Here is an 18,744-nt window from a genome sequence, read left to right as displayed (position 1 = left end):
TCTCAACATTCAATAGACTTCTAACATGCCTCGATGCTCATTCATGCTTGGCTTTAATAAAATCCGTATAATTCCCGCCAGACTCACTTTATTGTTCTCATTGGCTCGCGCATAAGCTAAAGACTTACAAGAATGCTTTGTACAGTAATCAAATCTCTTTACTAATCCGACCTCATAACGTACGCCCTTTTAATTGATGAGTAGCCAACGGTTGTGCATCTCGAGAATGGCGTGCTCAACTACATACCATTTTATTTCCAAATTGGGTACGAGATGGTCAATTGCATCATGTTCGATTTCAAATCCATCTCTTGTGATGATGGTGGATCTACCAGCGCAGATGAAGATATAAAGAGCTGTATATGAAGCATGTATTTTCGAAAGCATCTAATCAAACAAATATTTAATCTCGAACAACATCATTCCATTAACAACAGTTTACTTTGGCCTCTTGCTATAATTGATATACTCAAGCCATACCATCTGTCTATCGACTACTATCTCAACCTCTATAATGGCCATCTCGTCAACCATCCCCCGAGGTGACGTCAAAGCAACCCTCAACTTCTACAATCCTCCAACCGACAACTCCGCTCCCTTCAACTTCGTCGACACTCCCCCCAAGGGACAACCCCAGCGTAACTTCACAGACAACCCCCAATCAACCATCATCCACGACATCCGTGGTCATGAATCCGAGTACACCTTAGACCACGATGCCTTCCAAGTCATCCAGGATGTTCCGCCCTCTCAAGAAGCCGAGTTTGTTGACGACGACTCCATCAAGTCAAACTACTATCCTGAACTGGAGCAGCTTCTTCTCAACAACGTCGCTGGGTCCAATCGTGTTTTCTTCTTTGATCATACTATTCGGAGACAGGACCCTAATGCTGCGAGGGCGCCGGTGACTCGTGTGCACATTGATCAGACTGCTGAAGCTGTGGCCCAGCGTGTACGCAGATACTTTCCCGACGAAGCAGACGAGCTTCTCAAGCGACGCTATCGTCTTGTCAACATCTGGCGGCCTCTCACTAAGAGACCTCTTGAGTCTTTCCCTCTTGCGGTTGCGTCCTCTGCTTCTGTAGAGGATAAAGATATTGTGCCGGTTGAGCACCGCTACCCAGATGGTTACCGTGGCTGGACTGCGGCTATTCATCATAACCCAGACCAGAAATGGTATTATCTCAGTGGCATGAAGGGGAGTGAGCGGTTGTTGTTGGAGTGCTTTGACAGCGAGTCACTTAAGCCCGGTTCCAAGATCAAGGGCCGTGTACCGCATACTGCTTTTGAAGACTCGAGGACTCGACCTGAGGCAGAAGGTCGTGAGAGCATCGAGGTTCGCGCACTGGTCTTTGGTCCTTGAACGTGTTCTCATCACAATGATAGGGGGGGAACTTGTTCACAGATTTCTATGATGGCATGGTTGCTTATTCAATGTCGCTGTAAATTGATCCAATCTCGTATTCATATTATGAAATAATAAGCAGGCGTTCTAATTCTATTCATCAAGTCTTTTCACTCGATGCCATTGTAAAAACGTAAAGTCAACATGATTCCCTGGTGCTTCAGCTCATTCCTTGCCAATAAACCCTGAGTACCAACACTCTTGTCAAATCAAAGAGTTAAACAAATATCACATCGTCCCTTGATGCAGCTTTTCCTGAACTTCGTAAAGTTAGATGCCGTCGTAAGTCGAACGATGCTACGCCTATGCGCCGCGCTTGTAATAGTATAAAAAGACGTCGTTCATGCTCGGTGTATAAGCAAATGACTAGTTCTTGCGTCCCTTGCCACGAGTGCTGCTGCTTCCCTGACGGCTCATAGCAACTCCGCCGCCGCTGCTCTGGCGGCTCATGGGCACTGCAGCACTTGACAAGGCTGCTACCGAAGTGGCTGCAGTAGCATTCGCAGGGCTAGGCTGGTCTCGCAGGCTGCTGATGGCAGGTAGTCCAAGTGAATCGCGGACCTGCTCAGGGTCTTCTCGAGGAGCGCTGGTAAAGGCCACATATTGGGAGTTCTGGTAAGGCGTTGCCACAGCTGCAAGCACCTTACGCATTCCAGCTGGGTTATCGAGGTGAGCTCCGGGCTTGTGAGCAGCATCATACTGCTTGAAGTAGCCCATAACCGACAGGTCAGACATGATGTCGTCATTAGACAGAGGAACAGGGAAGTTCTGATCGGCAGTACGAGGGTAAGGTTTAAGGTATTGTTGAGGCACGGGAGGGGGCATCTTGGGCGGCTCCTGGGAGTGCAAGATGTCTAGGTTGTTAACTTCAAAGTTGGCAACCCCCTCAACTCCCAGAATCTTGTCGTCAATAAAGTTATGGTTAGCACCGCCACGGTTACTGCGAGTGGCATGTGAGACAGAACGCTCCATTGCGGGAGCAGAAGGCTGAGAATCAGCGTCGTGGTCGTTGGCATCGCCGTTGCCAGAGTCACTATCTTCCGGCGAAAGGCCGCCACCGTTCACGCGATTGCGAAGAATGTATTGATGCGCAGCCAAGGCAGCTGTGTTGTAGTTAAGCGACAGCTCCTTATCCGTGAATAGCTTGTCAATACTGTAGACAGGACCGTTCTGCTTGGCAGCAGCGCGAGCCTTCTCAGACTGCCATAGAGGAGTTGTGTTGTGGTTGTCGAGAGCACGTCGAGTCGGCGCAGGGGAGCCGTCGTCGTCGTTGGCGTTTCGCTTGCGTTTCTTGTTGTCTGAGTACATTTGCAAGTCGTCGGCGTCCTTGCGCAAACGTGTGGCTCGTTTGCCGTGAGGACCGCCGGGACTGGCAGGGTTGGTCAGACTGAACTGATTCGGGTTGAGCAGTAAGGCATTGGAGTCGTTGATTTCCAAAACTTCTTTTTCGCGATTCAATCGGTTCTTCTTGTGGGTAAGGGTATTGATTAACCGATCGCGGAGAGTGCTTGTAAGAGCCTTGTGCTCGCGCTTTGCGGTTTCGACCTTGTAGGCATAAGTGTTCTTATACTCTCGAAGTCGTCGTTCGTATTCATTCTGTTGGTGCAAATGGTTAGCGAAAAAACATGACTGCGTGGCGTGCGGCGCCTTCTTACCTTGGATTGTGTTAATTGAAAGTCACGAATTTCGACGAGATCCTCAATCTCGGCCATGAAGTCAGAAAATCTGATACCTGCCATGTCAAGCAGGCTTCGTGCATCTTCGGCGTTGACTGGAGGGCCTTGAGTATTGGTATGTTCCCGTTGAAGCTCGGCGATGACTTGAAGAATCTTGGGGTCGTAGGGATCGAAGCGCTGCACGAGATTGATGTCGAATTGGATCTTCTGTAGCTGATCGCGATATGTCATGTCCCGCTCTCTGTGGAACTTATCGGTCATGCTGGAGAGTCGCTCCATAAGAGCCTGTCTCTTGCGATCTCGTTTGGAATGAGCAGCAGGAGGGGGAGAGCGTCGGTCAGATCGACCGCCCATGTTAGTAGGGGCCGCTGGGTCGTTGGCGGCCATTGCGAAGTGTTATGGAATATGTGTAAGTGATTTTCTGTATAGCGACTGCTGAAGTATGACTGAGAGAAAAAGAAAGGTTTGAGAGAGGGAGAGTCGTGATCTCTCGTGGCTGTGTGTAGAAAGACGTAAGGGTGGAGGAAGCAAAGAGTGCAAGCTGAAGAAATAGAGCTGAGAACAAGGAAAGGTAGGGAGGAGGTAAAGTCTAAGTCAAAACGATAAAAGACTTCTCTGCACAATAGAAGCTTATTGACTGAGTGAACAATAGCACGGACAAACGAGCAACTGTCAGTGCTAGTGACGTACAATACAATACGATCCAGTGCAGGGAAACGAGGTAGAATAGAGTGTTTCTATTGTCTCGGCTCAAACTGAGAGACCGAGAGAGATGGACGCAGAGGCATGACCTCGCTGCGGCGCCTGTCTAGTTGTCTTTACCGCCTTCCAGAAGCGGTAATTTTGGAGAATAGTGCCCCGGACCGATCTTGTAATGCTGTAAGTGGAGTGATTGGTTGAGCCATTAGACGGTGCTTAAACAGTACTTACACAGTTAAAGCTAGAGTGGAGCTATTCAGTTGAACAACAATTAAACACAGTAAGACATAACAGGGACAGAGTAGTTGTTCACATTTTAATTAATTTTCTAAATCTATTATACCGTTCTGGTAATCCCTTCAGAGACCTCCTCTAAGCTTGTGTAACTGGCTAATTAGACCAAAACCACCTGGTGATTTGGTATCTTCCACCACAGCAGCATCTCTCGTGACACTTCCCTTCCGTGATCGCGACTCAACTTTGCCCTTTTCCTTTGTAGCCTGTTCCATTTCCCTCATTAGATCCCGATGCTTGTCTTCCACCATCTTAGCCAGACTCTCTATAAATTTGTTCCTGCCCTTCTCCTCTGCTGTGTCCTTCCACACCAGTGAAAGCTCCTTGAGCTGCTCAATTCTCTGCGCCGCCTTCTCAATGCCTTGAATAGGGTCCTCTGACTTGTTCAATAGGTCTGATATCTCATTCCGGATGTTCTGTAGCACTTCTTTGCCCTTCTCTTCCGAGCTCTGCTGTGCTGAGCCAGGTTCCGGTGCTGATACTGATAAGAAGCCGGAACTAACTGAAATTTCTGAGGGTGGGAAGACAAATTCCATAGCATCGCCGAAGGTTTTGATGACTGAGTCCAGCCGTGATCGTACGAGCGTCAATGTTTGTAGCTGTTTGAGGAACTCCGGGTCATCTGGGTTTGCCGAATCGCTGCTAGTGCCAGCGGCAGTTGTTGACGGTGCCGCGCTCTTGTCTTCCTTGGCCGCAGCAGCCGCAGCGTTCTTTGCCTCAATAGCTTCTTGCAGCCCTTCCGGGACAAACTTCTTGATGTCGTCCTGAAGTGTCTCGTTCATCGTCTCCTGCAAACTCAAAGTCTCGCCACGCAGTAACTCCACCTCGTAAGCCAAACGGCTCCCACTTCTCAGAATGTCATCGGTGAGATGTGTGAGAGTAGTTGATAATCGTGAAGTCTGAGCATTAAGTTGCGAAATAAGAGTCTGGGCTTGTGTGGACAGTTCAGCAAGAGGGGCAATATCCGACCCTGTTCGACCAGGTACAGAACGCTGCTGCAATGGCGGCAGGGTCGCATTTAGGAAAGTTGCGGGATCAAATGTTGGGTCCAGGAAGTCTTGAAGAAATTCGTCTGATGTATGAGATGACTTTGGCTGGATAACGGCCCTGGACTTTCGTCTTGTGTGTCCTGGTCTGGTAGCGGCGCTGCTGGTAGCCCGCCGGCGGCCATTTTTCAATTCGGAGGCCATTCTCTATGTATCTCTGAGGAAAAGCCAGTCTCTTTTGCAGGAATTAAATACGTTGTTGGAAAGTTGGCTTAGAGAACTCAAGGGGTATAGTTTAGTAGCTAGCTTGAGTGAGCTACCTCTAAGCTGGCCACTTTGACGGCGAATGCATGACCTAACCGATGATAACCCGGCTACCCAAAACCGCCTGCCCTCCACTTACAACAATCATCATTTACTTTGGCGATATACTCACCCAACTGAACTTCATACCATAGAAATGAGTGAATCTCAGGAAGAAATGAAAATCGATCCCTCCAGAGCCCAGACGCTTGTCTCTCAGCTCAACTCAGTCAAAGAGCGTCTTGCTACAGTAGCAAACGGTCGAAATGTATGCATGCATGACACTCACACTTCCAACTCTAGAGTACCCTGGCTTACACATACATCAACCAGGTCCGACTTGTAGCTGTCTCAAAGCTCAAGCCTGCAAATGATATCCTAGCCCTTCACCAGGCTCCAGCCTCTCATACTCATTTTGGCGAGAACTATGCCCAAGAGCTGAGTCAAAAAGCGGCTCTTCTCCCCAAAACTGTTCAGTGGCACTTTATCGGTGGTCTCCAGTCGAGTAAGATCCCTGACTCATACTATCTCATCGCACCACCAACTAACGCATCTCTTTAGACCACTGTAAGACTCTTGGAAAGATTCCAAATCTCTTCTGCGTCTCAAGCATAGACACCTCCAAAAAGGCTCAACTTCTAAATACTACACGCACCAACCTTCTCTCTTCGGAACCCGAGCTTCCCAAAATTGGTGTCCACGTTCAGGTCAACACATCTGGTGAGGAGTCCAAGTCTGGCTGCGCCCCTGGTGAAGAAACCGTGGCTTTGTGCCGTGAGATCACCGAGACGTGCCCCAGTCTCCGTCTGCTTGGTCTCATGACTATCGGCGCCATTGCTCGGAGTAAGGCCACCACCGCCGAAACCGAGAATGAGGATTTTGTCACTTTGAAGGAGCAGCGAGATCTCGTGGCTAAGGAGCTCAACCTTGACCCAGAGAGCCTGGAGCTGAGCATGGGTATGAGCGAGGATTTTGAAGGTGCCGTCCGTCTAGGAAGTGGTGAAGTTCGTGTTGGTAGCACGATCTTCGGAGAGCGGCCTGCTAAGGCTGATGCCAAGATCAAAGAGTAACATAACAAAATAGCGTAAATTGAAAAAGATTCATATTGCCTATGCATAAACACCCATCTTCTAGGGCATACTCAATCACTGTCACCAATATGTTGTTTGCGTAGTACTTCATTCAATTTACAGCAATAGATCATGGTATATGACAATTACATCCTCCCTAATAATCACTCCCAGCGGCTTAGTCGCCTTGATCCTATTCAGGGGTTATACAGGGAGCGACAACGCAAGCAACTTCTTAGCCAGCAAAGCACCGGCTTCAATTGAGCGCTTCCTCCGGTTCTCATGCGAGTTCCCCAACGCCCATATGCTTCTTGGTATTAAGACAACTTCCTTTGGCGAATTATAGAACATAAACATCATACTCGCCCACTAGGTCACCATCACATTACGGAAAGAGTCCGAAATCTGTTCTCGTGATGGTGGCTCAAATCGTTCCGGCGCTGTCGAGATGCCTGCAGCAAGTCGTTCCTGCATGTACTTCAACAACACAGCAGGGACAGAATCATCTGTGGCACGAACGGTCAAGCGGATCATCTGCGAGGGGTTAGAATATACAATGCGATATAATGACACGAAGTGGCTTACCTGTTGTCCGTAGTTTGGCTCCAGTCTCATCAGACAGCCAAATTTACCCCCCTGGGATGTATGAAGCACGCTTGCGCCAACAACATTCTTTGGGTTGGGATCCACCATGTCTAGCACACGCCATCTAAATCCCTCTACTGTTTTCGTGACAAAGCTCTCTGTGAGCTGCCTGTCACCCTTGCCATTGACTCCGAAAATGGCTTGGGCCTCTCGAGGTGCACCACCAATCTGCTTCCACCTCTTGAAAAAGTCCTCAGCTGTAAGCTCTGCCGGGTCCATAAACTTGTGTATCGCCACAGGAAGCTTCAAAGTCAGTGCCTGAAGGGCACCAGCCAGGTAGCTGATGCGTACAGTAGGGCATTTCTCGAAGATCTTCTTTGCCTCGAACATAACAACTTGTTGAGATTGTCCACCTTGTACGATGGTGCTATCGGGAAGGTTTTTAACATCCCAAGTAAGATTGGTTTTCTCGTTCTCGTCCAAATCCAAGGTTGTAGTGAAAGAACTCATCGTTGCTGGTGTCTTGTTCTTGAAATAGGTGATCAAGCAAGCCATTTGGCCGCGGTATTCGGACCGAACGCCAATCTGCAGTTGACCATCCTCGTAGAGAACGCCATCCGACCGAACCAGCAGTTTATTAAACCCTTGCTCCCATCCTGGTGACAGATGAGCTGCGCTGGCCAGATTAGGGGCCTTAAGCATCTTGGGCTCGGTGGGCGAAGGTGCGTTGAGGTCCAGACCAGCCAGATCGGCAACGCCATTGCTGTGGCCGTTGACACCCGTTGCAGCCGCGGTCTGGCCGTTCGTTTTGCCGTTCAGTGGCATGTTGGAGCTGAAAGTCCTCTTAAGTGCCCCAGTTCCCATGCTAAGTTCCCTGGCATCGGCATTGGCGTCTTTTCCTCCCACCACCCAAGTCCTTCGGTCGCTCGTGTTTGCATGTTTCTGGTGTAATCTCGACAGGAGCGCAGATTGTCTTTCGGGAAAGGGTGGCATCTCATCGCAGACTGTTCGGAGAAGATCGTCCGTTGGCATGTTCACAAGAGTCAAGTATTCACAAGCTCTTTGCTGCAACTCCGAGTCCAGGTTGTGGCTGTGGAATTCGAACACGTGAACAAGCTGAGGCTTGATTTCAGGGAACAAGTTGACGTATTTGACGAAACATGACAGGATCATCGCGCGAGTGCTCGAAGAGCACGCCGTGAGTTTGCCCTGAAGGGCCATGAACTGTTCGATGGGACTGCAACGAGGTTGGTCGGCAACCAGATGACCGAATTCTCCGAGAATATAGGCACCGATCTTGACGAGGGTTTCATGACAGTGGTCACCCTTGACATACTGCAGCGCATTCTGGGCTGCATACACTTGCAGTTCCTCGTTGTTTGTCACGATCTGGGTAACTCGTTGCCAAACTTCATCACTGACATGGTCTCCGGCCATGGCAATAAGTCGCAAGGAGATGTCAACATACCACTGCACATCAGTAGCGTACTTTTCCGTAAGAATGGCGATTTTAAGGACCATCTCTTCTCGGATGGCAAAGTCGGCGTTCTGTAGATACTGCAGCAGCTCACCAACAATCACTTGGGCGTTAGTTGCATCACACATACTGTAGAGCAAATCCAGACCCTTGCGACGAACACTGATATCCCGGTCCTTAAGCGAACCAAGAATTATTTCTTGGTGTTGTTTGATGGGATCGAGTGTCTCGGCGCGTGCAGCCAGATGCGTCATGGCCTCCAGGCCCAGGTATCTGACATTAGTCTCTCGGCTCTGAATAAATTTGCCCAGCCTTGTGGAAATTTGCTTCATCAGACCATGCTCAGTGTCCAAGTGGATAATAAGGTTAATGGCTTCGAAGAGCACGGCGTTCTGGGCGTTATTTTGCTGCACGTTCTTATTGGTCTCCATAGCTAGATTGAGAATCTTCTGCAAGGATTCTCGAATCATGTCTCGAACATGAGTGTCCTCTGGGAATGGTGTTAGTGCTGCTTTCCATTCTTCGTCGCAATACCTCAACTTACCTGCAGGGGGAAAGTACTGCAGAAGTCTGAGCAACTTGATCTGTAGCCAAGGGCAGGGAACCTTGTAGTAGAGGTAGTCTGTTGTATATTCGCCATCGACAAGGATGCGCTTCAAACGGGCTGCTGCTTTAGCATATGCTCCTTTGTATTGTTCGAGATTGTCTTGGGCCAAGGTCATGACAAGAGATGTCACTGAAAGCGCAACACCAAGGTCAGAGTCGTCCATCAGATGAATAATACGCTCCGCCCATTGTGGCGATACGATGTCTGGGTGCTTGCGATATAGTCGGAGAAGTGTCAAGGCTGCCTTCTTCTTGACGAACGATTTGGAGGTCCTGTATATCAGCGGTCAGTATTTATCTCGCAGGACAGGGGGGCGCGAGCGCATACGGAGAAATCAGGAGCCTATGGACCTCTCCATTAAGAGCTTCACCCATTTCTCGGCTTCCCACGTTCGCAATCGCATGGAGGGCGAGACAGTTGAAGAGCTCGTTATGGTCGAGAAGATCCTTTCGAATACTGTTGACGACAAGATGCAAGAGCTCGTGTTTCTCGTGAAGGAACAGCGTCATGGCCAAATATCCGATCTGCTTCTCAGAGTATTTATTCGCCGAGATTAGATTGACGGCCTCGAGGTGGCCGAAGTCGACATTCCAACCCAGAATATAGATGTATAACAGCTTGCAGACATATTTCTTCTTGTGGTAACCGCTGAGGCTACCATCCTTGAACTTCTGTCGAATGTTGGCCAGTTCCTTATTAATTCGCTTCTCCTCGAGCTCGCGCGCTCTCGCATTTCTTAGATCAGCGATGAACTGGACCAAACCACGCATATTCGCATTGCTGCTACTCGAGCGGCCTAGAAAGCCGGATCCTGAGCTCGACATGATGGGCGATAGGGTGTTCAAGCGGTCGTGCGGACAGTTGTAGAGGACCCCTGATTATGGAAACAATACGGGGGTTAGTGGACTCGGATGAATGGTTCGGCGAGAGGTCTATAGACACGGTAGGTGATGTTGAAATATCTCCAAAACAGAGTGTAGTCGCGCTCTATCGCAAAGATCGCATAGTCGGCTCGAATTGTCCAGACGGCTCACGCGCCAGACATCGATTGTATGTCGATGTGATGGGAGATTGCTCGTTGGAGGGGCGAGCTAAGCAAAAGATGCGGTTGCGGGTGGTGGGTGGGTGGTTCTCTGCTCTGTGCGGTCTAATTGTTAACTTAGGAGTTGCGGAAGAGGCCCGTGGGCTAGGGAACGGATGAGTCGGGGACTGACAAGGGCTGTCACAGGCGAGAGGGTATTTATTGTACGTACTTCAGGCTGAAGAGATCACTGCAGCTGATACTCAAAAGACAAGAAGATGAGGCCTGTCGAGATTAATGAATTTGGTGCAAGAGGAAGTGTGTTCTTCTGTCATCCCATACTGAGGCCAATGGCTTCTAGCCTCTGAGAAGACTCCTGTCTCCTGCCTCCTACGGGTAGTTACCAAAACTTCCAAAAACGGTTTAGCCCGGTGGATTCACATATGGCCCGTGCATCATCCACTTTACACTGCAGCCAGTAGAGAGCTTCCATGGAGTCAAACAAATCCATCATGACTTCTATTGCATCAGCACTTTTGGCACCTCGTCTTTATATAAAGCTGAGACTCATCTTTCCTTTAAGGCTCGAGAGTCCTATTCAAGGTTTCTCACGCAATGTCATCATGTAGAATTCCGTCATTGGCCTTGCGCTGCAGTCAACCAGCTCTGTCGCGACCAGCCAACCTCTGTCGTCCCGTCGCAAATCAACGATTCTATGCTGTTCAAGCTGCTGGAGCTCCCCGTTTCCAGGTCTTCAATCGACGCACAAAATGGCTTCAGAAGGAGCGTGCAGGCATGAATGCGGAGGAAAGTCGCGAAACCGATTATCTCAAAGATGAGGTTGCCATTCGATTGTCAGAGCGGCTTCTGGTAAGTATACATATTTGAAAATATTGCATGTATCTAATTCAAGTCAGGATATCAAGCGTCACTTCCCTCGAGTGCTGGATCTGGGTGCAAACTCTTGCAATCTCGCGCGAGCGTTGGTTCGCGATAATCCTGATCCTGATCCCAATGCGGTTGAGTCGCCGCCACTATCAACGCATATTGACGAACTGGTTGCTGCTGATTCCTCGTATACACTCTTACATCGAGATGCCGATCATGAGTTCAATAAGAAACTCAAGATCACTCGGGAAGTTGTAGCTGATGAAGAGACAATTCCTTATGAACCCTCCTCATTCGACCTTGTCATGAGTTCGCTGAGTATTCATTGGATCAATGACCTACCTGGTATTCTCACCCAAATCAACCATGTCCTCAAGCCTGACTCGCCTTTCATTGGAGCTATGCTTGGAGGCGACACGCTCTTCGAGTTGCGAACATCGTTGCAACTAGCAGAATCAGAAAGACGAGGTGGCATGTCTCCTCGAGTTTCTCCTTTGGCTGATGTCAAAGACATTGGTGGTCTGCTCCAAAAGGCTGGCTTCAAGATGCTGACTGTTGACATTGATGATATCATTGTTGACTACCCTGATATGTTCGCTCTCATGCAAGACCTCCAGGCCATGGGAGAGGGCAATGCGGTCATTGGAAGAGAGATGGGTGCGATCCAACGAGATGTTCTTCTCGCTGGCGATGCCATCTATAGAGAACTTCACGGTAACCCAGATGGGACTATTCCTGCTACCTTCCGAGTTATTTACATGATCGGATGGAAGGAGGGTGAGAACCAACCACAGCCTCTAGCTAGGGGCAGTGGTGACATAAACTTGAAGGATGTCTTGGAACAAAAATAGGCTAGGCTGTTGATTTGTGTAATGTAAATAAAGTAACACCAATGCCGTGGTATACGCAGGAGTTTCTCCGCGACTTCTGGCTGAAGGTCATCGTGATTCTATGTGTTCTTGACCGCTCCTATGCACGCATCTGTCCTCTAGACCCTGCGCCAGTCTGTCATTGTTCGGCCGATGCATCCCAAACCAGCGACCTCAACAACCTTCTCATGCCAGCTCAGAAGCACGCTCATGGCGGCAGTTGCTGGTTCGTTCACACCGCCAGGTCGTCCTCCCATCTGGCTGAAGCCTCCTGTCGATTGGGGTGTAACCTTGTTCGGTGTTCGCGAAGCTGTTCCGGGGTGAACCGTAGCCATTCCCTTGTAACTTTATGTGGTGTTAGAAGGTCAAATTATCCACGTGCAGGAGTTGAGACCTACATATACTTCATCAGAACATCCAGACACTCGGGGCCTCCATCAGAACCGTAGATGCTCTTCAACAGGGGGGACATATCGCTGGCCTTGATCGACTGAAGAACCTCAATAATGGTGTGCAGATGCGCATCCTGTAAGCGTGTTCTCGTCAGTTCCACGTCTCCCTCGTGCTATCAAGCAGTACTCGTTCTCGAGGTCGTGTTGGCGTACCTTGGCAGCATCTGTTCCGTTGTAGACAGGAGTCTCCAAGCTTCCCCTCAAAGCTCCCTCAGCATCCCCTCCTCGCAGTAGCTGCCTGATCTGTCCAGAAAGCTGTCGCACTGCCGCCTCGTCGATCTCGGGCTGTGGGGGGTGGAGGGTGGAGGTGTCGAAGTTGACGCTGGAGTCCTCTTCCAGAGCGTCGATGTTAATAGTACGCCAGGCGTCGCCCAGAGTGGCGCTCGTGTGCTGTTGGATGATTGACATGTTGATCAACTTTTTGCTCAAGTCGAATTGTTCTGTTCGGGCGTTGTAGGCTTGTGTTGCTGTAACGGGCCTGTGATCGGTAGGAAGCTATATCGGTGTCGGCGTGGTTGGATATCCAAGCTGCGTCAGCGACGGCGGGGTGGAGGTGAGGCTGGGGTATGTGGCTTGAGTGACACGCTGGAGCTCTCACGTTACGTGGGTACATGAGCTCTTTGGTTTTTAGTGACTAAGATCTGGCTACAGTGGCTCTTATAGTGGTCTTTCACGCGCTATCATGTACTCTGCTATCTGGGCACGAATGAGTTTACATTGCGGAACAATAAGACTTTATGGTTTAATAATTCCATGGTAAAATCTAGTACCTTAGTAGATAGGTAGGTGTCCTTGATTTACTCTGTCGCTACACTGTCTTCTTACAGCTTATCAAGTAATGTAGCTGGTTCAGTTTTTTGTAACAGCAAAACGACAGTGCATGGACAACGAGTTCCAATCTCTTTTCTTGACACCCTAGGTGCTAATGCTTGTAACCTTCTAAATATCTTGATTAATGGGAAGTCATTAACTGCGCAATATGATATCAGGAACTATGCAAAAAAGTTCCTAATGGTCTATCCATGGAAGTGATCAATGTATCGTTGGATGCAGTTCCTACTGCAAGGCAGCTCGGCTACCCTAAACTTAAAGGCTTACAATGCGTTGCAGGATAGTATCATCCACCGGAGTGCCTTCCTCTCTCCGGGCACTTGCTGCATCTAAAGTATGAGCAGAGTACCTTCCTCTCTCCGGGCACTTGCTGCATCTAAAGTATGAGCAGAGTACCTTCCCTAACGAGGAAATAGGTAGATTGATAGCTGACTCTGGGATACTGTAGCCTTACTACTTATCCCATGTATTATTCGATTTCCTACCTTCCATTCTCTACGTGAACTCATGCAATTGACTCACCATACACCAAGCCATGCCTATGGATCATTCACCCGCCACCCGCTACATCAATCCATCGCAACGGCTGAAAAGGCCGCCTGGAGGTTATTTGGGAAACGCCGTGCCGTGTTGTCTTGAACCTCTTCCCCAGACTGAAATGTTGTCCCATCGAGTAAGGTTTTTTTAGGGGTCAGCTCTATCGAGTCAGCCTCTTCGGGCTCTGCATAGTACTATGCTCAGACGGCGACTAGACTATCACGACTCGTGGCTAATTACTGAATAACGCAGATCAGGGATGTGTTCAACAGCTATTACTGAGGCTGGGCGCGAGATACACAATCTCGATAGCGATCAGCCGGGAGCACGGCAGGCGGCCAGTAGTGGATCGCTGCTCCTCAACGCATTCGAAGCTTGACTCGTGGCTTGCTTGTCCTATCGACCGGGGAGCATACCCGGCATGAACGACACACACTCTAGAACAAATACTCTCACAGATCATCCTTCCAGAAGGTTGCCTACCTGGTCTGGAAAAGAGGCCTCTCCTGTCCCCACAGAAACAGTTCATGGGCATGAACCATGGAGCATGGCTCTTGGGACGAAATTTTTGGAAATTACGAGGCGACCCGGCACGGACGCGCTGCAATAGCGGAAGCGGTTCCCCGGCGACACGAATACTGGTACGTATAATTTCATCTCAAATTTGCAGAGACCAAAAAAGATATGAGGCTGGAAGACACTCATGAGATCAGGTCACATTAAGAACGTTTTGGTGTATTCTCAACAACTGACAGTCTGTTTGAACAGTTACCAGAAAGAAAGAAAAAAGCACACGAGTATGCCAAGCGAGAGCCAATATACACCGATCAAATGACGTCTCACGTTTTACTTCTGTCTTTGCAGGTACCCATAGCTGATCTGCGATACATTCGCTGAGGCTTCTAGAAGCAGAGAAGTAATTGTCCATGTCGCTAGGTATGGACCCAGCCCAACGCATTGCCAATCCGATAGGTGGATATCCAGCAGCCCCGCCAAACATGGTGCCAAGAAGGGTCCTCATCTTGTTCCTGGTACATACAAAGAGCCGCAACAGACAAAAAGTACGGATGATATGTCGTCCGTGACTAGCCAAACTAGCCCAGGAACCAAATGTCACTGGCTTGATTGACTGACCCTAACATGTCAGCCTGATCTACAAGCAGCTGCCCTGTTCAACAAAGCCGGCAGCGATAGTTTGATAAGTCAGATCAATAGCACGATTCTGGGTGGCATTAGCTGGTCCAGGCATACGATGTTGTTCTCGCATACGGTCAAGGACACACGTGTCAGTCTTCGCATCACTGTATTGACATTCCCACAAAATGATACCCGATGCAGGGTCCAGAGTCAGGGTTCTGTGGTGAATTGAGCAAAAGAACAAAGCAAAAAAGCCTCTCTGTGCTGAATGTTACAACGAGTAAAGAAGGCCCGAAGAGATTCTTGAAGAAAAAGTACAGTCTTCATGGCGCGATCACTCGTGGGTTGGGTTCTCATGCTAGTTGAGGAACGAAATATTGAAGATAACTAGACCCAGCTTTGGCTCTAATACCACATGGCAACTATTAATGACTTTCCAGTCTTGGCAAGTCACTCGTCAGCTAAGCTTCAGCAAGCGATGAGCGTCACATGACACAAAAAGGCATCGCGATCGCATCTGTCAGATGAAACTCCAGCGCGTTCTCTAAACCGATCGACTGGTATTGGCTCCAGACAGAGACCCTTACGGTGGATGCGACTGATGAGGAAGCGGATGAAGCTCAGAACGAACGACACCGACCCCTGTTTCAAGTGCGAATGGCGTTTGGAAATCGACTAATGCAGGAACGCCGAAGGTCTGCTGGGGCTTCTCTGCGGCACTACGGTCTGCGTAAAACGCCACAACGTGTGGGCTGCGCTAAGGCGGATGTGCAGCGACCTACCCCTGAACATGCAGGACGGAAGTTTGTTGGAAGTTCTGGCAGTTCATCCCAATCCATGAATTATCCCCACTTGATGGGTACTCCCAAATTGGGTTGACTCAAGTGGAGCTTAGACAGAGGAGGCATCTGCTCGTGAGGAGGACGGCACGCATGGCTAAACCTAGCTATACAGTGTTCTTTTGTCGCCCGTTCGAAGTTGGCACGGTCAGAAGTACCACGTCTGCATTGAGTCTTGTGTGGAGTTCTTTGCAAGCGGTTTGGCAGGCTTCTGGAAGCCTTCTACGAAGCCCCATCGGCCCGCTTTGACTTCAACCCATCACATCGCTACGGTAATCGAGGCGTGGGCATCCTGCAAGTCGTCACAAACGTGGCAGCAAACGAACAAATTTATGATCAGAAGCTCAAGGCTAACAACTCGGCGGCGCATCTGTTCCATGAGCGTTAAGCGTCGCACAAAGGCATCAAATGGCTGATGAACCGATGAATGTGCTCTCGGCGAATTATGGGATGTGGCATATCTCTCTACCTGCCACTCTAAGAGACGTTGGCCCAGTGTTAGGCGAGGCCGGCAAGACTTCCGTCGCATAAGATACACAAGGATGAAGCTTCTTGTGACGCCATGATTCCATGGCAGTCACTGACTTTACGACGTCTCAACTAGCAGCAGCTGAATATGAAACAGTTTTATCACATTGGCTCCAGACAGGCAACTTCGACGATTCGCATAAGACAGCAAGTATTAAGGATGCTCGATCTCAAAGAGAAACATTGTCCATATTTATGATCAGAATATCAACTGATCTAGGCACCGCTACAGCCGATGTGCACAGTCTGCTGTATGTCGGGCGTCGCCGTGCATGACCGGACAAGCGATGCTTAAGCTGCACCGGGTCCTTGGGATTTAAGACCATAAGCGGGGCGGCATTGTTCTGACAAGAGAAGCATCAACATGATCCCACCGAGGAACTCCCACGCGGCAGTTATGATACAAGGTGACATGGCCAACTGCTGCAACGGTACCCTTTCTTACCATTGCATGTCTGTCAGCTAACAGCCGCATTTAAGCTCGATATTCGCAGAAGCTCGGGTATCCGATATTCTCCAAAACGGAAGAGAGCTTCTAATACCTACTATACAATGGACGATATCTCGGTAAATGGTCTGTGTGAAACGCACCGATCCCAAATCAGACGGGCTTAACACCAAGCAAACAGTAGCTGTTCATGAGCAGCAGGCAGTTCAACAAGAGGACATAGGAAACATCACTCCGCGCCTATCACGGCAATCGTTTAAAATCGAGAGTAAACACAAGAGCAACTCTGCAAAGATTATGATACGACTTTGTATGTGGTATTCGGATGCAGCACAGGAATAACTGCATTAAGATATTTTTATCTTTCGAGATTGAAATCTATCATTGGATTTATTTGAGGCATCGGATCTACCCGAGAGCTTGAAAACCGAGAAGCTTCAGGTATTGACTAAATTAGCCATTTTGTCTATTTTAAGGCAAGGTTAATGAAGAAATAGCAGCAAGACGTCATTGTCACTTGTGGCATTGACATATTGCGATAAAGCGACAGAGCACCACATGGCCTTTCCAGTTAGAAATCATGCGCTATGAAAGGATGGCACAGGTGCGACACAGCTTCCTTTACGTGCTACTGGGCACAGTGGCGCGTTATGCTTACCGCGCTCTGACATTACATGATTCCATCCTGCAACGAGATGAGACAAGAGACGTATGGATGCTGAAGAATATTCCTACAGCATTCTGTTGATGACTGATTGTTCGGCACATACTATGATTGGTGTGACGAGGAGTCCTCATCGACGTGGAATCTGGTACGATTAAGCTTTCCAGCACCCAAACCCGGCAGATAAGTTTCTCAGAGTGCCAAATTTTACCAGACCAATGGGTATGTTGAGAAAAACGAGACAGAAGCTGGTTCAAGATGGGAAATCAAACAGACATGTCCCAAATGGGTGATTGCTGGAACAAGCAGACTGGGATAATATGGGTTGAGTTATGACCGACTGAGATTGAGAGCACCGAGAGAACGGCGGACCCCAGCCATGTCACAGAAGTGCCAGAAGAAACTGAATCGACGCTCGTACCGGGCGGAGAGTGTACCCCATGAATCAGCATGATTGTACAGTACAGTGCAACAGCACGGCGCTAAGTACCGTTTAGACCCTCAACCTGACGTCGCCAGCGCGGACTGGCTTGGCTGAGCATTGGGCTCGGCCAGTCCTGGGTCCATTACGGGGCGCCGGGAGGCTCCCTGAAGCGCTTTTCCTCTTTCTCAAGGTGCTCGTGGTCATCATCTGGTGTAATAGCAACTAGACCTTGATGAAGACTGAAGGAAGAAGACTTGCTGGGAGTTACAAAAAAACAATTGTCGACATTTACAGTTCTGTAGCTCATATTCAAGTGGGCTCTAAGCTTAACGGGTTGTCAACGTCACAAACATTACGCCAACACCCGAACGTAGCCAGTTACAGAAGAATAGCACTGTTTCCTGCAGCCGGAGGCACCAAGGGACGAACAAAGCGGATCTGGGGTGCGATGTGTGGACGACAGGGTGTGGGAAAACGGTCTGAGAGGGGGTGATGGCCAGGCCAGGTTGCGACTTTCCAACCTCCCGGAGACATTGCACGCCTTGCAGCAATAGCAGATCCCAGCGGCTTCTCATCCCTGTGACCCGGTGGCCTGGGTGTCCCAGAGAGGCGAGACGAGTGTCTAGCAGAGGTACTGCCATTACTTGGAGTACCGCACCGTAACTTGTCATGGATGGGCGCTGCTCGGATCAGCGCTCCTTAGAAAGTCATGACCTGGCGGCTGGGTGCCGGGAGACTACTGCTTCAACCCATGCTACGTTAATACCCACAGGCGTCAAGCGAGGGAATGGAAGGTCAAGAGAAGCGCGCCCTGAGTTTTAGAAGCCCGAGCTCATTCTTTGATCCCCATCAGCCACGAACGGATCCCTCGTGGAGACATGCATAGGCCCTGGGAGGAAAGCCATGAAACATGGTCCAGCCCAGGTACCGGCGTCGTCTCTCCTTTTTTTTGCTTTGGGTGGCTCGTCGTTTTTTGTCACCCCTCCGAGACGCCCCCCCCCCCC

General features: G+C 49.4%; 7 protein-coding genes across 7 annotated transcripts; 3 read left to right on the top strand and 4 right to left on the bottom strand.

Moving 5' to 3' along the window:
- Positions 1-514: 514 nt before the first annotated feature.
- Positions 515-1,363, top strand: FIESC28_08825 (uncharacterized protein; the record flags this gene model as incomplete). The annotated part of the gene is made up of 1 exon (XM_031162962.1): positions 515-1,363. The coding sequence occupies one exon, from the start codon at positions 515-517 to the stop codon at positions 1,361-1,363; it is 849 nt and encodes a 282-aa protein (XP_031012944.1).
- Positions 1,364-1,771: 408 nt separating this feature from the next.
- FIESC28_08824 (uncharacterized protein) lies at positions 1,772-3,468 on the bottom strand (the record flags this gene model as incomplete). The annotated part of the gene is made up of 2 exons (XM_031162961.1): positions 1,772-3,001; positions 3,061-3,468. 2 exons carry the CDS (start codon positions 3,466-3,468, stop codon positions 1,772-1,774), a joined length of 1,638 nt encoding a protein of 545 aa, XP_031012943.1.
- Positions 3,469-4,139: 671 nt separating this feature from the next.
- FIESC28_08823 (uncharacterized protein) lies at positions 4,140-5,264 on the bottom strand (the record flags this gene model as incomplete). Its single annotated transcript, XM_031162960.1, has 1 exon — positions 4,140-5,264. The coding sequence occupies one exon, from the start codon at positions 5,262-5,264 to the stop codon at positions 4,140-4,142; it is 1,125 nt and encodes a 374-aa protein (XP_031012942.1).
- Positions 5,265-5,520: 256 nt separating this feature from the next.
- Positions 5,521-6,433, top strand: FIESC28_08822 (uncharacterized protein; the record flags this gene model as incomplete). Its single annotated transcript, XM_031162959.1, has 3 exons — positions 5,521-5,613; positions 5,667-5,868; positions 5,925-6,433. The coding sequence occupies 3 exons, from the start codon at positions 5,521-5,523 to the stop codon at positions 6,431-6,433; spliced, it is 804 nt and encodes a 267-aa protein (XP_031012941.1).
- A 369-nt stretch (positions 6,434-6,802) lies between these two features.
- Positions 6,803-9,926, bottom strand: FIESC28_08821 (uncharacterized protein; the record flags this gene model as incomplete). Its single annotated transcript, XM_031162958.1, has 4 exons — positions 6,803-6,967; positions 7,019-8,985; positions 9,040-9,374; positions 9,430-9,926. 4 exons carry the CDS (start codon positions 9,924-9,926, stop codon positions 6,803-6,805), a joined length of 2,964 nt encoding a protein of 987 aa, XP_031012940.1.
- An 812-nt stretch (positions 9,927-10,738) lies between these two features.
- FIESC28_08820 (uncharacterized protein) lies at positions 10,739-11,862 on the top strand (the record flags this gene model as incomplete). The annotated part of the gene is made up of 2 exons (XM_031162957.1): positions 10,739-10,993; positions 11,041-11,862. The coding sequence occupies 2 exons, from the start codon at positions 10,739-10,741 to the stop codon at positions 11,860-11,862; spliced, it is 1,077 nt and encodes a 358-aa protein (XP_031012939.1).
- Positions 11,863-11,999: 137 nt separating this feature from the next.
- Positions 12,000-12,740, bottom strand: FIESC28_08819 (uncharacterized protein; the record flags this gene model as incomplete). Its single annotated transcript, XM_031162956.1, has 3 exons — positions 12,000-12,225; positions 12,279-12,406; positions 12,486-12,740. 3 exons carry the CDS (start codon positions 12,738-12,740, stop codon positions 12,000-12,002), a joined length of 609 nt encoding a protein of 202 aa, XP_031012938.1.
- Positions 12,741-18,744: the final 6,004 nt, after the last annotated feature.

The sequence above is a fragment of the Fusarium coffeatum genome (genome assembly GCF_003316985.1).
Source record: "Fusarium coffeatum strain FIESC_28 chromosome Unknown BRIP53273_contig_215, whole genome shotgun sequence".
In the NCBI taxonomy this organism is placed as follows: Eukaryota; Fungi; Ascomycota; class Sordariomycetes; order Hypocreales; family Nectriaceae; genus Fusarium; species Fusarium coffeatum.
This window is presented reverse-complemented; position numbering and strand designations above follow the sequence as displayed.